At 49.1% G+C, this 18,977-nt stretch overlaps 1 protein-coding gene across 1 annotated transcript in view; it reads right to left on the reverse strand.

Annotated features, from left to right (window-relative positions):
• LOC311228181 (uncharacterized protein) overlaps positions 1-18,977 on the reverse strand; it is a gene marked incomplete at its 3' end in the record, with an annotated part of 120,858 nt that overhangs the window by 64,010 nt on the left and 37,871 nt on the right. The window contains exons 4-5 of the mRNA XM_084314093.1: positions 12,187-12,336; positions 10,591-10,755 (exon numbers count right to left, since the gene is read on the reverse strand). Coding sequence (XP_084170219.1) covers positions 10,591-10,755; positions 12,187-12,336 — 315 coding nt within the window. The remainder of the gene's footprint in view (positions 1-10,590; positions 10,756-12,186; positions 12,337-18,977) is intronic.

Genomic DNA, 18,977 nt, shown 5'->3' on the forward strand with positions numbered 1-18,977 from the left:
GCGAGACCTAGCAACCGGGAAGGAGCAGCATATCCTGTGGAGAGGCTAAACCAGAGACTACAAGCACTGGATGACCTAACTGAAGACGAAGAGGAAGAGGAGGAGAACCACGCCCGACGACAGCACAGTACTCTACCGGACCAGGAGGTCTGGTACAGCCCAGGCTATACTCCCGCGGAGCTGCGCTACAGACCCCCGACTCTATACACGGGTGAGCACGACGCACGACCCGCACCGAGGAACAGCACCTGGACAAGCGGGCCATGGTACACTGCCGGTACCAGCCCATACCAAGGAGCGGGAGGAGACTCGCCTAGGAGGCCTCTCCCCCAACGCTCGCCGATGTATCCACAGTCAGCGTCATACATTGGCACGCCTATGGTACCCGACTTCACCCAAGAGAACCGGGCCCAGTATACAGAACTCCGCATGTGTCTGGAGACCATGTTGGTGGATGTATTGGATGAACGCCATAAATACGCCATCCTACTGAAGCACTTAAAGGTACCCCGCGCACATAATATAGCGCTCGCCTACGCGACTTCCACCACCCCATACACAGCAGCGCCGGTAGCATTGGACCAGAGGTATGGGCGCATATGGGATTACGTGATCCAGGAGATCCGACACATCGACCGCTTACCCCCAGCAATAGACAATCGAGCACTGGACGACCTGTCCATCAGAGTGCAGTCCCTGGTAGGGATGTTGGGAGCGCAGAGAGAGAAGGGGAGGCATGAACTTTACGCCAACTCAAATGTGGAAAGGATCTTGGAGAAGCTGCCGCCCGCTCGACAGGAGCGTTTTAGGCGGCAGAGAGACCACCGAGACCCGAATGGCCCCGAACCGAACCTCCTCGATCTAGCAGACTTCCTGGCGAGAGAAGTCAGCAGCCTACGGCTAGATACATTCGGACGGAGCACCCCTGGCTCCAGAGAAGGAACCAGACGACTAAATGATGGAAGAAGATCGGTGACTGTGATGCACCAATCGGAGTCAGTACCGAGCAGCAGGAGCCACAGTACCCCCTCCAGAACGGAGAAGTGGAAGATAGTGTGCCCATACTGTGAGAAAGAACACTGGCTAGCGCAATGTGACTCCTTCCCCAAGCTGAACGCGGAGGAAGCAAGTCAATGGATAAAGTCCAACAAGCGCTGTTTTCGCTGTGCGCGCTCACACATGGCAGCCGAATGCCGCTTAAAGAAAAGGTGCACCAAGTGCGATGGAGCCCATCTGGACATACTTCACGACAGTAACAGACGGCGCCCTTCACCCGCACCATCCAGCAGCAAAGCGAGCGTCATGTACATCGATCCCGCCAGCAGCAGTGGAGCCCGAGTACTCCTAAAAGTAGTGCGTGTGACACTAAGCTACCAGAATAAAGTCCTGGACACTTACGCCGTCCTCGATGACGGGTCAGAGAAGACCCTTCTGCTCGCCTCCGCTGCGGCCCAGCTAGGGCTGCGGGGAAGCGAAACCCAAATGACAATTCGGACAATAAGACGAGATTTGAAGACGATAAAGGGCGAGAATGTCTCATTCTCTATCGCAGCAAGCGGCCAGCCTGAGCGACGGTACCAGATTACAGACGCTTTCACCAGCCAAGAAATAGGACTGTCGCGGTACACATACCCCGTCGCCAAGCTGATGGAGAAATATGCACATCTGCGCAAGTTACCGATCCCGCTCATAGACAATGCTATGCCGACCCTGTTGATAGGCTCCGACCATGCAGACCTCATTGTCCCGATAGACCGGGTTCATACCGGACCCCGAGGCTGTCCTGCAGCAGTCGAGACCCGTTTGGGATGGACTCTCCAAGGCCCGCTCGCCAAATCTCTCAACCGAAGTACAGCCACTAGATGTCTCCACTCCCGAGTCACGGAGGGAGAAACCGCACTCCTGCAACACGTAGAGCGGCTATGGACCTTGGAACAAATGCCCTTTAAGAACGGAAAGAAAGACATTCGCTCTAAAGATGACATCTACGCCATTCACCTCCTCGAGACAGGGACCAAGAGAGTCCCGGTCAACGGCGTGTTGAGATACGCCACGCCACTCCTGCGGCGAGAAGGAATGCCTACTTTCCACGCCAAGACAGACGCCACAGAACGGTACCTGCTGAACACGGAGCGGCGCTTAGCCAAGAACCCCGCCCAAGAGAGTGTATACCGCGCTGAGATTGAGAAGCTCATCACAGCGGGACACGTCACAAAGATGGACATTAAAGAGGCTGACCAGACCACTGAATCGTGGTACGTGCCTCACCACAAGGTCCATCACAACGGTAAAGACCGCATAGTATTTAACTGCAGCTACCAGATCGGATCCCAAAATCTGAATAAAGAGTTACTGCCCGGTCCCACACTCGGCCCCTCCCTACTCGGCGTTCTACTCCGCTTCCGCCAGGAAAAGGTGGCCATCAGCGGGGACATTAAAGGAATGTTCCTGCAGGTGAGATTAGTAGAGGAGGACAAGCCCCTGTTACGGTTCCTATGGAGAGAGAAGCCAGGAGATGAGCACCCAGCCATCTACCAATGGGAAGTCCTCCCCTTCGGAACGACGTGCAGCCCCTGCTGTGCTACATTTGCACTACAGAAACATGTAGCAGAGGACCCAGCAGCGGACGAAGAGGTCCGACACAGCGTAAAGAACAGCTTCTACGTAGACAACTGTCTACAAAGCCTTTCAACCCAGGAAGAAGCCGAGGCTCTCCTGATTAAACTCCGCGCCTCATTGATCAAAGGCGGCTTTGATCTCAGGCAGTGGGCCAGCAGCGATCCGCAAGTACTGCGCAGCCTCTCCTCCGAGGACAAGGCAGCCAGCAGCGAGACCTGGATGGCTACAATCCCGGGAAAAGCCCAGGAGATGACCCTGGGATTGGTGTGGCGATTCAAAACAGATTCGCTTCACTACAGACACAAGCCCCTGACTACGGACCAGGGAAGGCCGGCGGCGGCGCCGACCACCAGACGGAGTGTGTACACAACACTCGCCCGACAATATGACCCGCTAGGATGTATTCTACCGTACACCACCAGGGCAAAAATGATTGTACGAGCATTGTGGGACAAGGACCAGGGCTGGGACGACCCCATTCCCGCACACCTTGCATCCACCTGGAGAGAGTGGGAGATGGAGCTCCACTCACTCCCAGGCATTAATATGCGCCGAAGCTACTTCCCACCCACGGTGAGGCCAGAGACATGTAAAATGGACTTACACGTCTTCAGTGACGCCTCAGAGGTCGCATACGGATCAGTAGCCTACTTGCGGGCCCAAGAAAAGGGGGGAGAGATCTACACAGCATTTGTCCTCGCCCGCTCGAGAATAGCCCCACGCAAGCAACAATCTATCCCACGTCTAGAGCTCTGCGCAGCCCTAGCCGGAGCGCACCTAGCCACGCTCATCCAACGTGAGCTCACCATACCGGTGTCTAGAACAATCCTGTGGTCAGATTCCACGACAGTACTCGCCTGGATCAAATCGGACTCATGCAAGTACAAAGTCTTCGTGGGAGTCAGAGTCACCGAGATTCAAGACTTAACCGAAGAGTTAACCGGAGAAACAGAGTGGCGCTACGTTGATACAAAACAGAACCCAGCTGACGTCATCACCCGGGGAATGCCCCTAGATGACCTCACCCGTCGCAATGTCTACAGTGACGGCCCAGCATTCCTAAAGCTCCCGGAAGGAGAGTGGCCCACGCCTATCCCGAGGGAAGCCAGTCAGGAGGAGGCTGAGAATAAGAAGCCTGTGTTCTGTGGATTGAGCACTGTTATCTCCGCAGACCCCAACACACTCCTGATGGGGCGGCTAGATCCTGCATTACCCCAGACAATGTACCGGCCTGAAGAAGCGAACGGCCGACGAATGTGGAGGTACAGCCAAGTATTAGCCGACAAGTTTTGGAGCAGTTTCCTACTGCACTACCTACCGTCTCTACAGACCCGCCAGAAGTGGGTAAAGGAGAGAGACAATTTGACAGAAGGAACAGTCGTCATGATTATTGATCAATCACTGCCCAGAGCTATGTGGCCGGCCGGCCGCGTAAGCAAAGTGATCACCGGTGCCGACGGCAAGGTCCGAGCAGCTGAAGTGCTTGTCCAGGGTCGCACTTACACCCGTCCCGTGGCGAGGCTCATAGAACTGCCCCGACTCCCAGACACAATCGATGATGACCATGACCCTATAACCCTATGACTTTGTGAAGTTGACTGACCCCTACAGCAAACCCTTATGTGTAAATAGACAACGCGATTAATCTGTCTCTGCTTAACTGATTAGGTCTGGGACCAATCAGGGGGTGGCTGTTGTGAAGGGCCAGATTAAACCAAATATATATATTTATTTATATATATATATTTAATTGTATTTGTATATTCTCTAATATTCCCTGATATCACTTGTATATTCCTTGTACAATATGCATTGAATATCCATTCTAGCCTACTGAACATCCCATAATAGTCTCCATTCTACTATTGGTCGAGACCTTGGTGCCAGGTCGCCATACCCCTCAGACCAAGTTCAATCGTACCGCTCAACATGTATGGACAAGTCCTAGTTCCGCGTAGGAATATGTCTACCGCACCACTAATGGTACTATTTGTTCATAGTGCGTATATATACTGCGCTATTAAAGTAGAACTTCCTTTTCAGTCCAGTTTCTTACCCTCCAATAGAGTGACAGACGTAAAGCCTCCCCGCGACGCCACGTGTGGGAGTAAGGCCAAGTTCGGCCTACCATCGGTATTGAGACATCGTGTATATTAATATTTGAATAGTCATATTTGGCACTATATCGTCGAGTTGGACGTAGTCTATTAAGCTAATAATAGTCTGTTAATATATAGTGCTTCGTGCGGTGAGAATACTACCGTAGTCAGCACCCCATCGTTTCGGGCAGAGAACTGGCTGCTTATCCAGGATGTGAGATTGCACCCGAGGAGCCCCAGAGCCGACGAGCGAGTGGACCTGTATACCGGATTATTCTACCGACGACAGCCCGCCTTCCCAGGCACGGATTATGCTTTGTATACGTTGATTATTCCATGGATAAAGACCCCCGACACTGCCGTGTGTTGGAACCCCCCCCCCCTGGAGAGGACGCAAGGTGAGGAGACGCTCTGCAAGACGAGGTCGCTTCACGTCTCTCCCCCGTGGACCGGAGAGAGCCGGCTCACAGAGAGTCCACCTGCTTTCATCTGTGGTCCAAGGATCGCCGGCGCATTGAACGGCACTACAGTGGGTTCACCTGGGATACCCTTGGCCGGATGAGGCAGCCGGACTCTACCCCCCCCCCCCCTTCCTACTCCTGTCGGCTTACAAGCGACCGGATTAACCCCCCCGAGTGTATCCAGTCTATAATCATTAAAGTATCATTGCTGTTATTCCTTAACTATTCCAGGTCGTATATGTACCACCTGCGCCTTCAGAGATTGGACATTCTCTATTGATATACCAACGAATACTCTTGCCATAAAAGTGCATACTAATTCCCATTCATAAATGTGATTGATTTGATTAAGTGCTTGCTCTACACACCATCGCTGTGTAGAAATAAAGACCTATTTCTAATTCGTACATTTGTGTTGGATCCGTTTCATCTACGTGACAGTGTTCATCATAATATATTTATGCCGAGTACTGGGTGGCCGAATATTAAGTACAAAGGTAGTGGTAGTAAGTATCATATCTAGTAATACAGTCAGGGAATTGTACCCCTCAGTTACAATAGTCGTAGTACCCCTGAATGAGTGCTCCTGCCAGAGTCTTCAGGGTATTCTTGTTTACCAGAGAGGAGATCCGGTACAAGAATCGAGTTCGTTGGTTGACTTTTTTTATTACATTGGATGCCATTTTGTCACAGGAGAGATTAGCCTCTAGGATGGAACCCAGGTAGGTAATTTCATCTTTCCTTGTGACAATATTGTCACCCACTGTAACTGAGAAGCCGTCGGTCTTGCTGAGTTTGTTATTTGAACCGAAGAGAATGGACTCTGTTTTGCCCATGTGTAATGATAGTTTGTTATCAGCGAGCCATATGCAGATTCTGCCTAGTTCCGAGCTGAGGGTTTTTTCAACCTGTAACTTGTTCTTGTCAGAGACCAGCAGGGCTGAGTCGTCCGCAAACAGGAACAAGTTGCAGTCACAAGCTGACGACATGTCAAACACCAAACATTCCCTCCTGTCAGCTTTCTTATGATATCCGAATGTCCGAATGCGCACAATCATTTCATTCCGTTTCCGTTGTTATAGCAGAATGACGTTCATACAGCAAGACATTAATCATTCTTCATCACATCACATTTATTTTCGCTCTGCACTCCTAGTGGCCAAGCGGAGGCGCACGTGTCCGCTGCGTGATTACCAAAACAAGCCGCATTTCTCGGAGACGCTCTCTGATTGGCCGACGCCTGTTTCTACACTGGTTAAGCGTAGGCACTCTTCGAAGTTGGTTAAGGTTAGAGTTTGTCTTAGAGCAGGGCGATAGAACACCAGGTAGTTTTCAGCATTGACGCGGAAATGGGCAAAGACACAGCTCGTCACGGATTGGCCAAACGCGTCAGTGGCCAATCAGAGAGCGTCAGTCAGTGCCAATCAGAGAGCGTCTCAGAGAAATGCGGCTTGTTTTGGTATGTCCGCCCGGTTAAATGGGAGGGGTTGGCGCAAGGCCATCGTCACGTGAGCGATATTATTGTATTGTACTGTTTACTTGGTTATCTGTAATTAAAACAGTTGGAAAGTATGTGATATAGTGGAGGATATATATTTTGTGTGTAGGAATTGGTTTAATGTGTTAATAATAATAATAATAATATGTACATCCTGTTTAAAGCCTAGTGGGAGGGGCTATTGGATACAAGGGTGCTGCTTTGGCCCAGGGAGGTCAGTCTTGAATGGGAGGCGTGTTCGAGATGGATTTCGGTTCGCCTCGAAAGTAGACGAGAGTAGCCGAGTGAAGCCGGGGGAGGAGTTAAAAAGGCGGACACTTCCGATTTCACGAGAGCCTCTCGCCTAGTCTCGCATGGCAGATACGCTTTCACGTCACCACACACACATTACACACCTGTCCAGCTCTGAGCTCATTATAATGCGATGGCCGTGTGCAAAATTAGATCAGATTCAAATGTACAGCACACCATATACTGCTATAGTGGAATATACTATTCATATACCATAATGTATACCATCTTGTTGCGCGGCCGCACGCACACACAACACACTGCTGAATAATTCTGTTTTGCATCAATATATATATGTATACTGTGTATATTGAGGCAAAACAGAATTATACAGTATTGAGGCAAAACAGACGACGCGTGTGTGTGTGTGTGTGTGTGTGTGTGTGTCTGACAGCTTGAAGTTTATCATGATGATATGATGATAACGCATAACATAATAAAGTTTTCAATCAATCAATCAATCAAACGTCTCATAACTCCCTGGCTGTCACGTGGCTGGTGACTGACAACTTTTCTGAGCCAATAGGCGCTTTGCGCGACCGTAGCAAGTCGCTTCCCAGCCGGGAGCAGCCGGGTGAGAGGTACTGTGGCGCCTCGCTCTGAAGGCTGTGCGTGGCTCGCTCCCGCGAGAGTTCCGCTCCTCGTCTCGTCAGATTTTCAGAGCAAGTCGGACAACATTCTAACCATCATGCAACGCGCTTGGCGAGGCCGTAGTAAAACCTGCGCAGATCTGCGTCCGCCTATCCCATCTCGAACACGCCTTCAGTCAGGAGGAAGCAGCGTTAGCTGCACTCCAGGATGCGTCTCTACTTTCCGTAGCTCCATTTCTGCAGACCCCTCTCTGATTGGTTGAGCCCATTTCTGCAGATCCCTCTCTGATTGGCCGAGCGCGCGCATGCACATGAGCCGCGACAAGGAATCGAAACTCCGTTAAGCTCCAGAGAGAGAGGCTGAAAACCCACAGTTCTTGCCCGACGGATGGGAGCCGAATCCCGGATCCGAGTTTTCTGATGAATACCCCCAAAACATGGAGGTCGCGAATGCAATTTATACGCATGGAAGTATTGATTACGCCATAACGAATCATTAAAAAAATATACCGTTAACTGGAATATGTTGTGTGTGCCTTTACACATATGTTGGATTATGTAATTGGTTTGTCATTAAAAACCAATAATAATCGCTTGCATCGCCGGCTTCGCTGACCAGAGCTCTCTCAGATTCAAAGTTTTAATTGCAGCCTGGAACATACATGTTTCGGAACCAATGTGTAACTAGACAGTTACAATATAACATTTATATTAATTAACCCAGTTAATGCCTTAAGAGAAAGAGTCTGGTGGTCAATGTCACTTCGGATTGCTACGGAAATGTTGTGTCTTACTAATAATAACTAATTCCTTGGTCAATAGAAGTCTCTGTGATACTTTCTGAATATGATTTGGGAACATCAAATGGGCAGGGTTATAATAGAAGAAAGACAGTGTAAACAATATAATTAACTCTGAATATAATAATGAGGAAAAAGAAACAGGATACACAACAAGGTGCATGAGATGAGGTTATATGTAGAACATGGTACAGTTACAGTAAGTGGGGAGTGTAAACACTAAACAGTGATTCAAACCCCCTCAATGTACAGTTTCTGACAGCTGGGTTGTGTTGAACTTGTCACGTGAAATAATGTTATGTGAATAAACCGCGAAATAACATAACGTTATGTTATATAACGTTACAATGTACAGTTTCTAACAGCTGGCTGTGTTGTGAAATGTGCATAACGTTATGAATAAACCGCGAAGTCACGCGAAATAATGTTATACGCGAATCTGGTAGTAAATTTCCTTTTATCTTCTTGATATGATAACATTACGTCCGCCTTTTGCCGCGTGACGAGCTAAACCAATCAGAGAGGGGCTTCGCTCAACCAATCAGAGAGGGGTCTGCAGAAATGGGCTCAACCAATCAGAGAGGGGTCTGCAGAAATGGAGCTACGGAAAGTAGAGACGCAGGATGGTGAACGCAGAATGGACATTGTAGGAGGTAAAGGGGTCCAGAAGATAGCGGTATTGCAACGTTAAGACCGTGTCAAGCTATAGGAGGTGGCGGTAATGCACCAAAAATGATGTGCCAACCGCCAATAAAAATCAAAAGAAGAACTTATAACTTATGTAACTTATGTAATGTTAGCTGAGGTAGCAACAGTAATCAGTGGTAATGTATGTAACGTTAGCTGAGGTAGCAACAGTAATCAGTAGTAATGTATGTAACGTTAGCTGAGGTAGCAACAGTAATCAGTAGTAATGTATGTAACTTATGTAACGTTAGCTGTGGTAGCAACAGTAATCAGTAGTAATGTATGTAACGTTAGCTGAGGTAGCAACAGTAATCAGTAGTAATGTATGTAACGTTAGCTGAGGTAGCAACAGTAATCAGTAGTAACGTGTAACGTTAGCTGAGGTAGCAACAGTAATCAGTAGTAATGTATGTAACTTATGTAACGTTAGCTGAGGTAGCAACAGTAATCCGTAGTAATGTATGTAACGTTAGCTGAGGTAGCAACAGTAATCAGTAGTAACGTGTAACGTTAGCTGAGGTAGCAACAGTAATCAGTAGTAATGTATGTAACGTTAGCTGAGGTAGCAACAGTAATCAGTAGTAATGTATGTAACGTTAGCTGAGGTAGCAACAGTAATCAGTAGTAATGTATGTAACGTTAGCTGAGGTAGCAACAGTAATCAGTAGTAATGTATGTAACTTATGTAACGTTAGCTGAGGTAGCAACAGTAATCAGTAGTAATGTATATGTAACGTTAGCTGAGGTAGCAACAGTAATCAGTAGTAATGTATGTAACGTTAGCTGAGGTAGCAACAGTAATCAGTGGTAATGTATGTAACGTTAGCTGAGATAGCAACAGTAATCAGTAGTAATGTATGTAACGTTAGCTGAGGTAGCAACAGTAATCAGTAGTAATGTATGTAACGTTAGCTGAGGTAGCAACAGTAATCAGTAGTAATGTATGTAACGTTAGCTGAGGTAGCAACAGTAATCAGTAGTAATGTATATGTAACGTTAGCTGAGGTAGCGACAGTAATCAGTAGTAATGTATGTAACTCATGTAACGTTAGCTGAGGTAGCAACAGTAATCAGTAGTAATGTATGTAACGTTAGCTGAGGTAGCAACAGTAATCAGTAGTAATGTATGTAACGTTAGCTGAGGTAGCAACAGTAATCAGTAGTAATGTATGTAACGTTAGCTGAGGTAGCAACAGTAATCAGTAGTAATGTATGTAACGTTAGCTGAGGTAGCAACAGTAATCAGTGGTAATGTATGTAACGTTAGCTGAGGTAGCAACAGTAATCAGTAGTAATGTATATGTAACGTTAGCTGAGGTAGCAACAGTAATCAGTAGTAATGTATGTAACGTTAGCTGAGGTAGTATCAGTGGTTTCACTCGTTGCTCCCTGGGCACTTTAGATTCTAAATGTCTCAAGAAAAAGGTGTGTGTGTGTGTGTGTGTGTGTGTGTGTGTGTGTGTGTGTGCGTGTGTGTGTGTGTGTGTGTGTGTGTGTACAGTATGTGTGTGTGTGAATTGATATATTCCAATCATAGGTTATTACTTGATATTGGCTGGCAGTACTGCCCATCACTTGGAACAGCGTTGATGCATCTACAGATGCCAGCGGTGATGTTATCACAGGCTCCGTACGTCACGCATCTGCTGTACGACCAGGCGAAGTGCTCCTCGCATCGGCACTGGAAGCCACCGTCACTCTGTGAGCACGCTGAGAAGAGAGGCTGTTGTTACTACTGTTATCATCGGCACTGGAAGCTGCCACCGTCACTCTGCGAGCACGCTGAGAAGAGAGGCTGTTGTTACTACTGTTATCATCGGCACTGGAAGCTGCCACCGTCACTCTGCGAGCACGCTGAGAAGAGAGGTTGTTACTACTACTGTTATCATCGGCACTGGAAGCCACCGTCACTCTGCGAGCACGCTGAGAAGAGAGGTTGTTACTACTACTGTTATCATCGGCACTGGAAGCTGCCGTCACTCTGCGAGCGCGCTGAGAAGAGAGGTTGTTGTTACTACTGTTATCATCGGCACTGGAAGCTGCCGTCACTCTGCGAGCGCGCTGAGAAGAGAGGTTGTTACTACTACTGTTATCATCGGCACTGGAAGCTGCCACCGTCACTCTGCGAGCACGCTGAGAAGAGAGGCTGTTGTTACTACTGTTATCATCGGCACTGGAAGCCACCGTCACTCTGCGAGCACGCTGAGAAGAGAGGTTGTTGTTACTACTGTTATCATCGGCACTGGAAGCTGCCACCGTCACTCTGCGAGCACGCTGAGAAGAGAGGCTGTTGTTACTACTGTTATCATCGGCACTGGAAGCCACCGTCACTCTGCGAGCACGCTGAGAAGAGAGGTTGTTGTTACTACTGTTATCATCGGCACTGGAAGCTGCCACCGTCACTCTGCGAGCACGCTGAGAAGAGAGGTTGTTGTTACTACTGTTATCATCGGCACTGGAAGCCACCGTCACTCTGTGAGCACGCTGAGAAGAGAGGTTGTTGTTACTACTGTTATCATCGGCACTGGAAGCTGCCACCGTCACTCTGCGAGCGCGCTGAGAAGAGAGGTTGTTACTACTACTGTTATCATCGGCACTGGAAGCTGCCACCGTCACTCTGCGAGCACGCTGAGAAGAGAGGTTGTTACTACTACTGTTATCATCGGCACTGGAAGCTGCCACAGTCACTCTGCGAGCACGCTGAGAAGAGAGGTTGTTGTTACTACTACTGTTATCATCGGTACTGGAAGCCACCGTCACTCTGCGAGCACGCTGAGAAGAGAGGTTGTTGTTACTACTACTGTTATCATCGGCACTGGAAGCTGCCACAGTCACTCTGCGAGCACGCTGAGAAGAGAGGTTGTTGTTACTACTACTGTTATCATCGGCACTGGAAGCCACCGTCACTCTGCGAGCGCGCTGAGAAGAGAGGTTGTTGTTACTACTGTTAACAAGATTGATAGGCGATTAAAACTGCAATATCTGTACATATGTATATTATTATTGCACTTCACGGCTACATTGGCACTCTGCTTGGATGTCAAACCTCTTTTTTCGTTGTACTGTAGCCTACTGCCACAGGATCATGGCCTCACCGGTGGTGATGTAGGCCTCAGCGACCTGGGTGGTGTTGTGACTCACCAGTGGTGATGTAGGCCTCAGAGACCTGGGTGGTGTTGTCCAGTTGTATGGGGAGACTGGCGTTCAGAGACGCCCTGAGCCGCTCTATTGCTTCTGCGCTTGAAACGTTCACCTCGAAATCGACAGTGTAGCTCCATGGATACGGCAGCGCTGCAAGGGTTGAAATGAGACAGAAGTATCAGTCTTTGACGAGTGAAGTAAGGGTTGAAATGAGACAGAAGTATCAGTCTTTGATGAGTAAAGTAAGTGTTGAAATGAGACAGAAGTATCAGTCTTTGACAAGTGAAGTAAGGATTTAAGATTAAAGGGGCAGTTCCTCCAAAATTAAAAACGGATGTTTCCTCATACCCGGTGCTATCTATCCATCCAGATCGTTTGGGTGTGATTTGCACACTGTTGGCATGTTACCTTTACCCAGTAACGAGTAGTGTAATTTCAGTACTAATAATATTAAAGTTACCCCATCAAAAAAAAACGATTGTGTTATTCCATCACTTTGATTTTGTCAAGACCAAAGATGACAAGAACATCATTGTCGAGTTCTGCCCAAAACTGCGCACAAGGTGCATTGTAAGAAAGTGGGGACCCAACGCTCCAAGAGGATGATACGGACATGACACATGTTCTTCACTTAACGTTACTGTATTTCAAGTGTGCTGCTATAATATTATGATACGGCCATGACGCGTGTGTTTTCACTTACTGTATTTCAAGTGTGCTACTATAATATTATGATATGGCCATGACGCGTGTGTTTTCACTTACTGTATTTCAAGTGTGCTGCTATAATATTATGATACGGCCATGACGCGTGTGTTTTCACTTACTGTATTTCAAGTGTGCTGCTATAATATTATGATACAGCCATGACGCGTGTGTTTTCACTTACTGTATTTCAAGTGTGCTGCTATAATATTATGATATGGCCATGACGCGTGTGTTTTCACTTACTGTATTTCAAGTGTGCTGCTATAATATTATGATACGGCCATGATGCATGTTCTTCACATACTGTATTTCAAGTGTGCTGCTATAATATTATGATACGGCCATGATGCATGTTCTTCACTTACTGTATTTCAAGTGTGCTACTATAATATTATGATACGGCCATGATGCATGTTCTTCACTTACTGTATTTCAAGTGTGCTACTATAATATTATGATACAGCCATGATGCATGTTCTTCACTTACTGTATTTCAAGTGTGCTACTATAATATTATGATACGGCCATGATGCATGTTCTTCACTTACTGTATTTCAAGTGTGCTACTATAATATTATGATACAGCCATGATGCATGTTCTTCACTTACTGTATTTCAAGTGTGCTACTATAATATTATGATACGGCCATGATGCATGTTCTTCACTTACTGTAACTGAGGGGTACAATTCCCTGACTGTATTGAGAGTATGGTATCATTAAACCACTACTGAGTTATGTACTTTAATTACTGGCCATACAGTACACAGGTATATATGATGAACACCCACACAATAACACGGCTTAACAAAGAAAGTCCTGTTTGGAATATTTATTAGAAGAGCAGCAATATTAGATTACAGTATTGAGAATTAGGGTCGCGCTTGTATGGCGAAGAATGTGCATGAATAGGTCAAGAGCGTAAGTCCATGAGCATATTACGATGGGGATAATTAATACCACCTGTAGCATAAGAATTATATAAGGCACACTCGTAGGTCAGCTGGAGATACTAAGGGGGTTCCCTCCGGTTGTAAGCCAGCAGGGGAGAGGAATTGTCGGGAGCAAAAGTCTGGATCAACGAGGAATAAAGAGACTCCAGGTACAGGAGACGGTGCAATAATCCCTTGGTCCTTAGACAAAGCAACAGCTATACTCCGGTATGCACTGCAGCATGGATGAAAGCTAGCCAGCCTCCGGGTCCTAGAGGCGGGCTCGACGGGGCTCCTCACAGGGTAAATCCCACACGGTAGTGGGGGTAGACGGTTCTCTGCTCCAGCAGCCACAGTACCAAAGCAATATAATCCAGCCGAAAAGGGCTCTGCATTCGTCGGTGTAGGTTATCCAGTGTACATATCCACACGGTTCTGGTCTAGGGCTCCTCGGATGGCGGCACAAGGTTAGGCCGCCCAGCCTGGATAAGCGCACTAGCTCGGTACGATGAAACGGTGGTAGTGCTGGTCACTGTAGAACGGTAGCCGCACGATACACTATACATAATAGACTATTACTTTATAATAGAATAAGTCGAACTCAACGATACAGCGTTAAACTCTGACACTTTAGCTATCAATTCGCACGCGGTCTCAAGGCTCTATTTTAGGGCAAAACGGGCCCACTTCACAGCACGTTGTATCGTGGTGAAGGCTTCAACTTGTTGGGGTAACATAACTGCTGTATCCACCTGCAACGTATTTATATGTAAGATGAATAATCTAGTGCCAACCTCATTTCTGTCTCGTATTACTGCGCAAACCTGGGCATGTTGAGACATGTCTTAGCGGTGACTTTGAACTAGACATTGGGGGTATGGCCGTGGCGCCTAGGGGGTCGCTGTCCAATAGGAGAACGAATATTATGGTCTGGCCTGTACCTAGGTAAAGGGATATTCCGTGTATATGTACAAAGAATATACAAGGGATATCAGACGATATACAAACATTATACAATATATCTCAAGTAATAAATATATATATTCGGTTTAATCTGACCCTTTGTAACAGCCGCCTCCTAATTAGTCCGCACCTAATTAGATAAGCAGAGACAGATTAACCGCCTTGTCCACTACTCAATGTCCGTTGTGAGGAGTAGGGCAATTCACAAAGTCAGGGGGTCATGGTCGTCATTAAGAGAGTCGGGGAGCCTTGGCAACTCTATCAGCCTCGCCACGGGTCGGGTGTATGTCCGTCCCTGGACGAGCACTTCTGCAGCTCTGACCTTTCCGTCGGCACCAGTGATCACTTTGCTTACGCGGCCGGCCGGCCACATAGCTCGGGGTAGTGACTGGTCGATAATCATGACGACTGTGCCCTCCGTCAAATTGTCTCTTTCCTTTACCCATTTCTGGCGGGTCTGTAGAGACGGTAGATAGTGGAGGAGGAAACTGTTCCAAAACTTGTCAGCCAATACTTGACTGTACCTCCACATTCTTCGGCCGTTCGCTTCCTCAGGTCTGTACACTGTCTGTGGGAGCGCGGGGTCCAGCCGCCCCATCAAGAGAGTGTTGGGGGTGACTGGGTCGACATCTGCTACATCACTTGAGACGTAACCGAGGGGCTTTGAGTTCAATACTCCCTCGATCTCCGTGAGGACTGTCGTGAGGACTTCTTCCGCCACGGTCTGGGCCCCAAGCACGGCGTACAGGGCTGTCTTTATTGAACGTACTTCTCGTTCCCAAGTTCCCCCGAAGTGAGGGGCATTCGGGGGGTTAAACTGGAAATCAATCTGAGAGGGAGCGAGGTGGGTCTTAAGTTCTGGGCCCATAGCTTGGAAGCTCTCTCTCAGCTCTCTTTCTCCGCCTTTGATGTTTGTCCCGTGATCAGACAATAATATAGACGGTTTTCCTTTCCGCGCTGTGAATCTCCGGAAGGCCATAAGGAATGAGTCCGTACTCATGGTTGGAAGGAGTTCTATGTGTATCGCTCGGGTGGTCATGCATTTGAATACAATACCCCACCGCTTCTCCGTCCCTCTTCCTTTCTTCACATACAGCGGGCCGAAGCAGTCCATACCGGTGGAGTGAAAGGGCTTGTCGCCGAGTCGGAGGCGACAGGGGGGTAGGTCAGCCATCCGGGGTATACTGGGCTGTGCTCGCCACTTGCGACAGTCTAGACAGGTCCGCTGGAAGCGTCGTACTGCTTCTCTTCCTTGCAGTATCCAATAGCGACGTCTGATCTCAGCGAAGACTCTCTCTGCCCCGGCGTGGTGCACGTCCTCGTCGTATTTCTTTATGATGAGCTCTGTGACCTTGTGTCGGCTGTTGAGAACTATCGGGAACTTGACGCCATCCGTTAAGTCTGGGGCCCTTCTCAGACGACCACCCACTCTGATGAGATTATGGGCGTCGCACTCAGGGGCCAAGTGGAGCAGTCTGCTGTCTGACGGGACTGGCTTTGATCCCTGCAGACAGTCTAGCTCATCAGGGAACGAGTCTCTTTGGGCTCGCTGTAGCAGAAGGAGTTCTGCTTCTTCGTAGTTAGCTGCATTAATGTCAGTAGTGGAGGGAACCTCAGGGTGGTGCCACAGGAATGTCTTTAACTGCGCACTCTCAAGGGTGGGGCAGTCGTCTATGTTGGGGTCTGTGGGGACTGGTGTGTGCGTCAACCCACAGAACATAGATTTCTTCATCTCTGCCTCCTCTTGACTAGCCTCCCGTGGGGTGGGTGTAGGCCACTCTTCTTCCGGGAGCTTGAGGAACTCGGGACCGTCACTATAGAGATTGTGACGTGTGAGGTCATCCAGGGACATTCCCCGTGTGATGCCGTCTGCTGGGTTCTGTTTTGTGTCCACGTACCTCCAGCATGCTGATTCTGTTAGATCTTGGATCTCTGTGATTCTGACTCCCACGAAGACCTTGTATCTACACGAATCGGACTGGATCCATGTGAGTACGGTCATGGAGTCTGACCACAGGATTGTTCTTTGCACCGGGATGGTGAGTTCACGTTGGATTAACGTGGCGAGTTGCGCTCCTACTAGGGCTGCGCAGAGCTCTAGACGCGGGATCGATTGTTGCTTGCGGGGGGCTATTCTTGAGCGAGCCAGGATGAAGGCGGTATGTATTTCTCCTCCCTCCTCTCGGGCCCGCAAGTAGGCCACCGAACCGTAGGCTACTTCGTAGGCGTCGCTGAAGACGTGCAGGTCCATCTGACACGTCTCCAGCCGCACTGTGGGTGGGAAGTAGCTGCGGCGTATGTTGACACCTGGAAGCGAGCTGAGTTCTGTTTCCCACTCTCTCCATGTGGAAGCAAGGTGGTCGGGTATGGGGTCGTCCCAGCCCTGGTGCTTGTCCCACAGCTCTCGTACAATCATCTTTGCCCTGGTGGTGTAAGGTAGAATACATCCCAACGGGTCATATTGTCTGGCGAGTGTTCTGTATACACTCCGTCTTGTGGTCGGTAGTGAAATCGACCTTCCCTGCTCCTTGGTCAGGGGTGTGTGTCTATAATGGAGCGAGTCTGTTTTGAAGCGCCAGACTAGTCCTAATGTCATTTCTTGGGCTTCACCTGGGATGGTCGCCATCCAGGTCTCGCTGCTTGCTGCCTTGTCCTCTGGGGAGAGGCTGCGCAGTACTTGAGGGTCGCTGCTGGCCCACTGCCGGAGATCAAAGCCGCCTTTGATCAGGGAGGCGCGGAGCTTGAGTAGGAGGGCCTCGGCCTCTTCTGGCGTCGAGACGCTTTGCAGACAGTTGTCCACGTAGAAACTCTTTTCTACAATTTGTCGGACCTCCTTGTCAGCTGCTGGGTCCTCTGCGACATGTTTTTGCAGTGCGAACGTAGCACAGCATGGGCTGCATGTGGTTCCGAAAGGGAGGACTTCCCATTGATAGATGGATGGTTGCTCATCCCCGATCCTCTCTCTCCATAAGAACCGCAGCAGGGGCTTGTCCTCTTCCACTAGTCGCACCTGCAGGAACATCCCTTTGATGTCGCCGCTGATGGCCACCTTGTTCTGGCGGAAACGTAGCAACACGCCTAGTAGAGAGGGGCCGAGTGTTGGGCCGGGCAAGAGCTCTTTATTCAGATTTTGTGATCCGATCTGGTAGCTGCAGTTAAACACAATACGATCCTTGCCGTTGTGGTGGACCTTGTGGTGGGGCACGTACCATGATTCGGTCGTCTGATCGGCCTCTTGAATGTCAATTCTCTTTATGTGTCCCGCTGTGATTAGCTTATCAATCTCAGCGCGGTACACAGTGGCTTGAGCGGGGTCTCTGGCTAGGCGCCGCTCGGTGTTCAGTAGATATCGCTCCGTCGCTTCTTTTGAGGCGTGGAAGGTAGGCATACCCTCTCGCCTCAGGAGTGGAGTTGCATATCTCATCACTCCATTGACTTTGACTCTCTTTGTCCCCTGCTCGAGGAGGGCTATGGCATAAATGTCTTCCTTGGAACGAATGTGTTTCTTTTCGTTCTTAAAGGGCATTGTCTCTAGTGTCCATAGCCTCTCGACGTGCTGTAAGAGGGTGGTGTCTTCTTCTGTCACTCTGGAGTGGAGGCAGCGAGTGGCTGCTGTTCGGTTGGGAGACCTGGAGAGGGGGCCTTGTAGTGTCCATCCTAGGCGGGTCTCGACTGCTGCTGGACAGCCTCTGGGCCCAATGTGGACCCGGTCCGTCGGGACGATGAGGTGTGCGTGGTCGGATCCTATGAGCAGGGTCGGGGTGGCGCCGTCGATGAGCGGTATAGGTAGTTGACGCAGGTGCACGTATTTGTCCATCAGCTTGGCGATGGGGTAGGTGTACCACGACAGGCCTATGTCTTGGCTGGTGAAAGCGTTAGTGATCCTATACCGCCTCTCTGGCTGCCCGCTTGCTGCGATAGTGAAGGAGACGTGCTCACCCTTTATCGTCTTCAGGTCTCTTCTTATAGTACGAATCGTCATCGTTTCTTCGCTCCCCCGCAGACCCAGCTGGGCCGCAGCGGATGCGAGGAGGAGAGTCTTTTCTGACCCGTCGTCAAGGACGGCGTAAGTGTCCATGACCTTGTCCTCGTAGCTTAATGTCACTCGGACCACCTTCAAGAGCACCCGGGAGCCCCCGCTGCTGGCGGGGTCAATATACATGACGCTTACTCTGGTGCTGCTTGAGGG

The sequence above is a fragment of the Notolepis coatsorum genome (assembly GCF_963971535.1).
Source record: "Notolepis coatsorum genome assembly, chromosome: 5".
In the NCBI taxonomy this organism is placed as follows: domain Eukaryota; kingdom Metazoa; phylum Chordata; class Actinopteri; order Aulopiformes; family Paralepididae; genus Notolepis; species Notolepis coatsorum.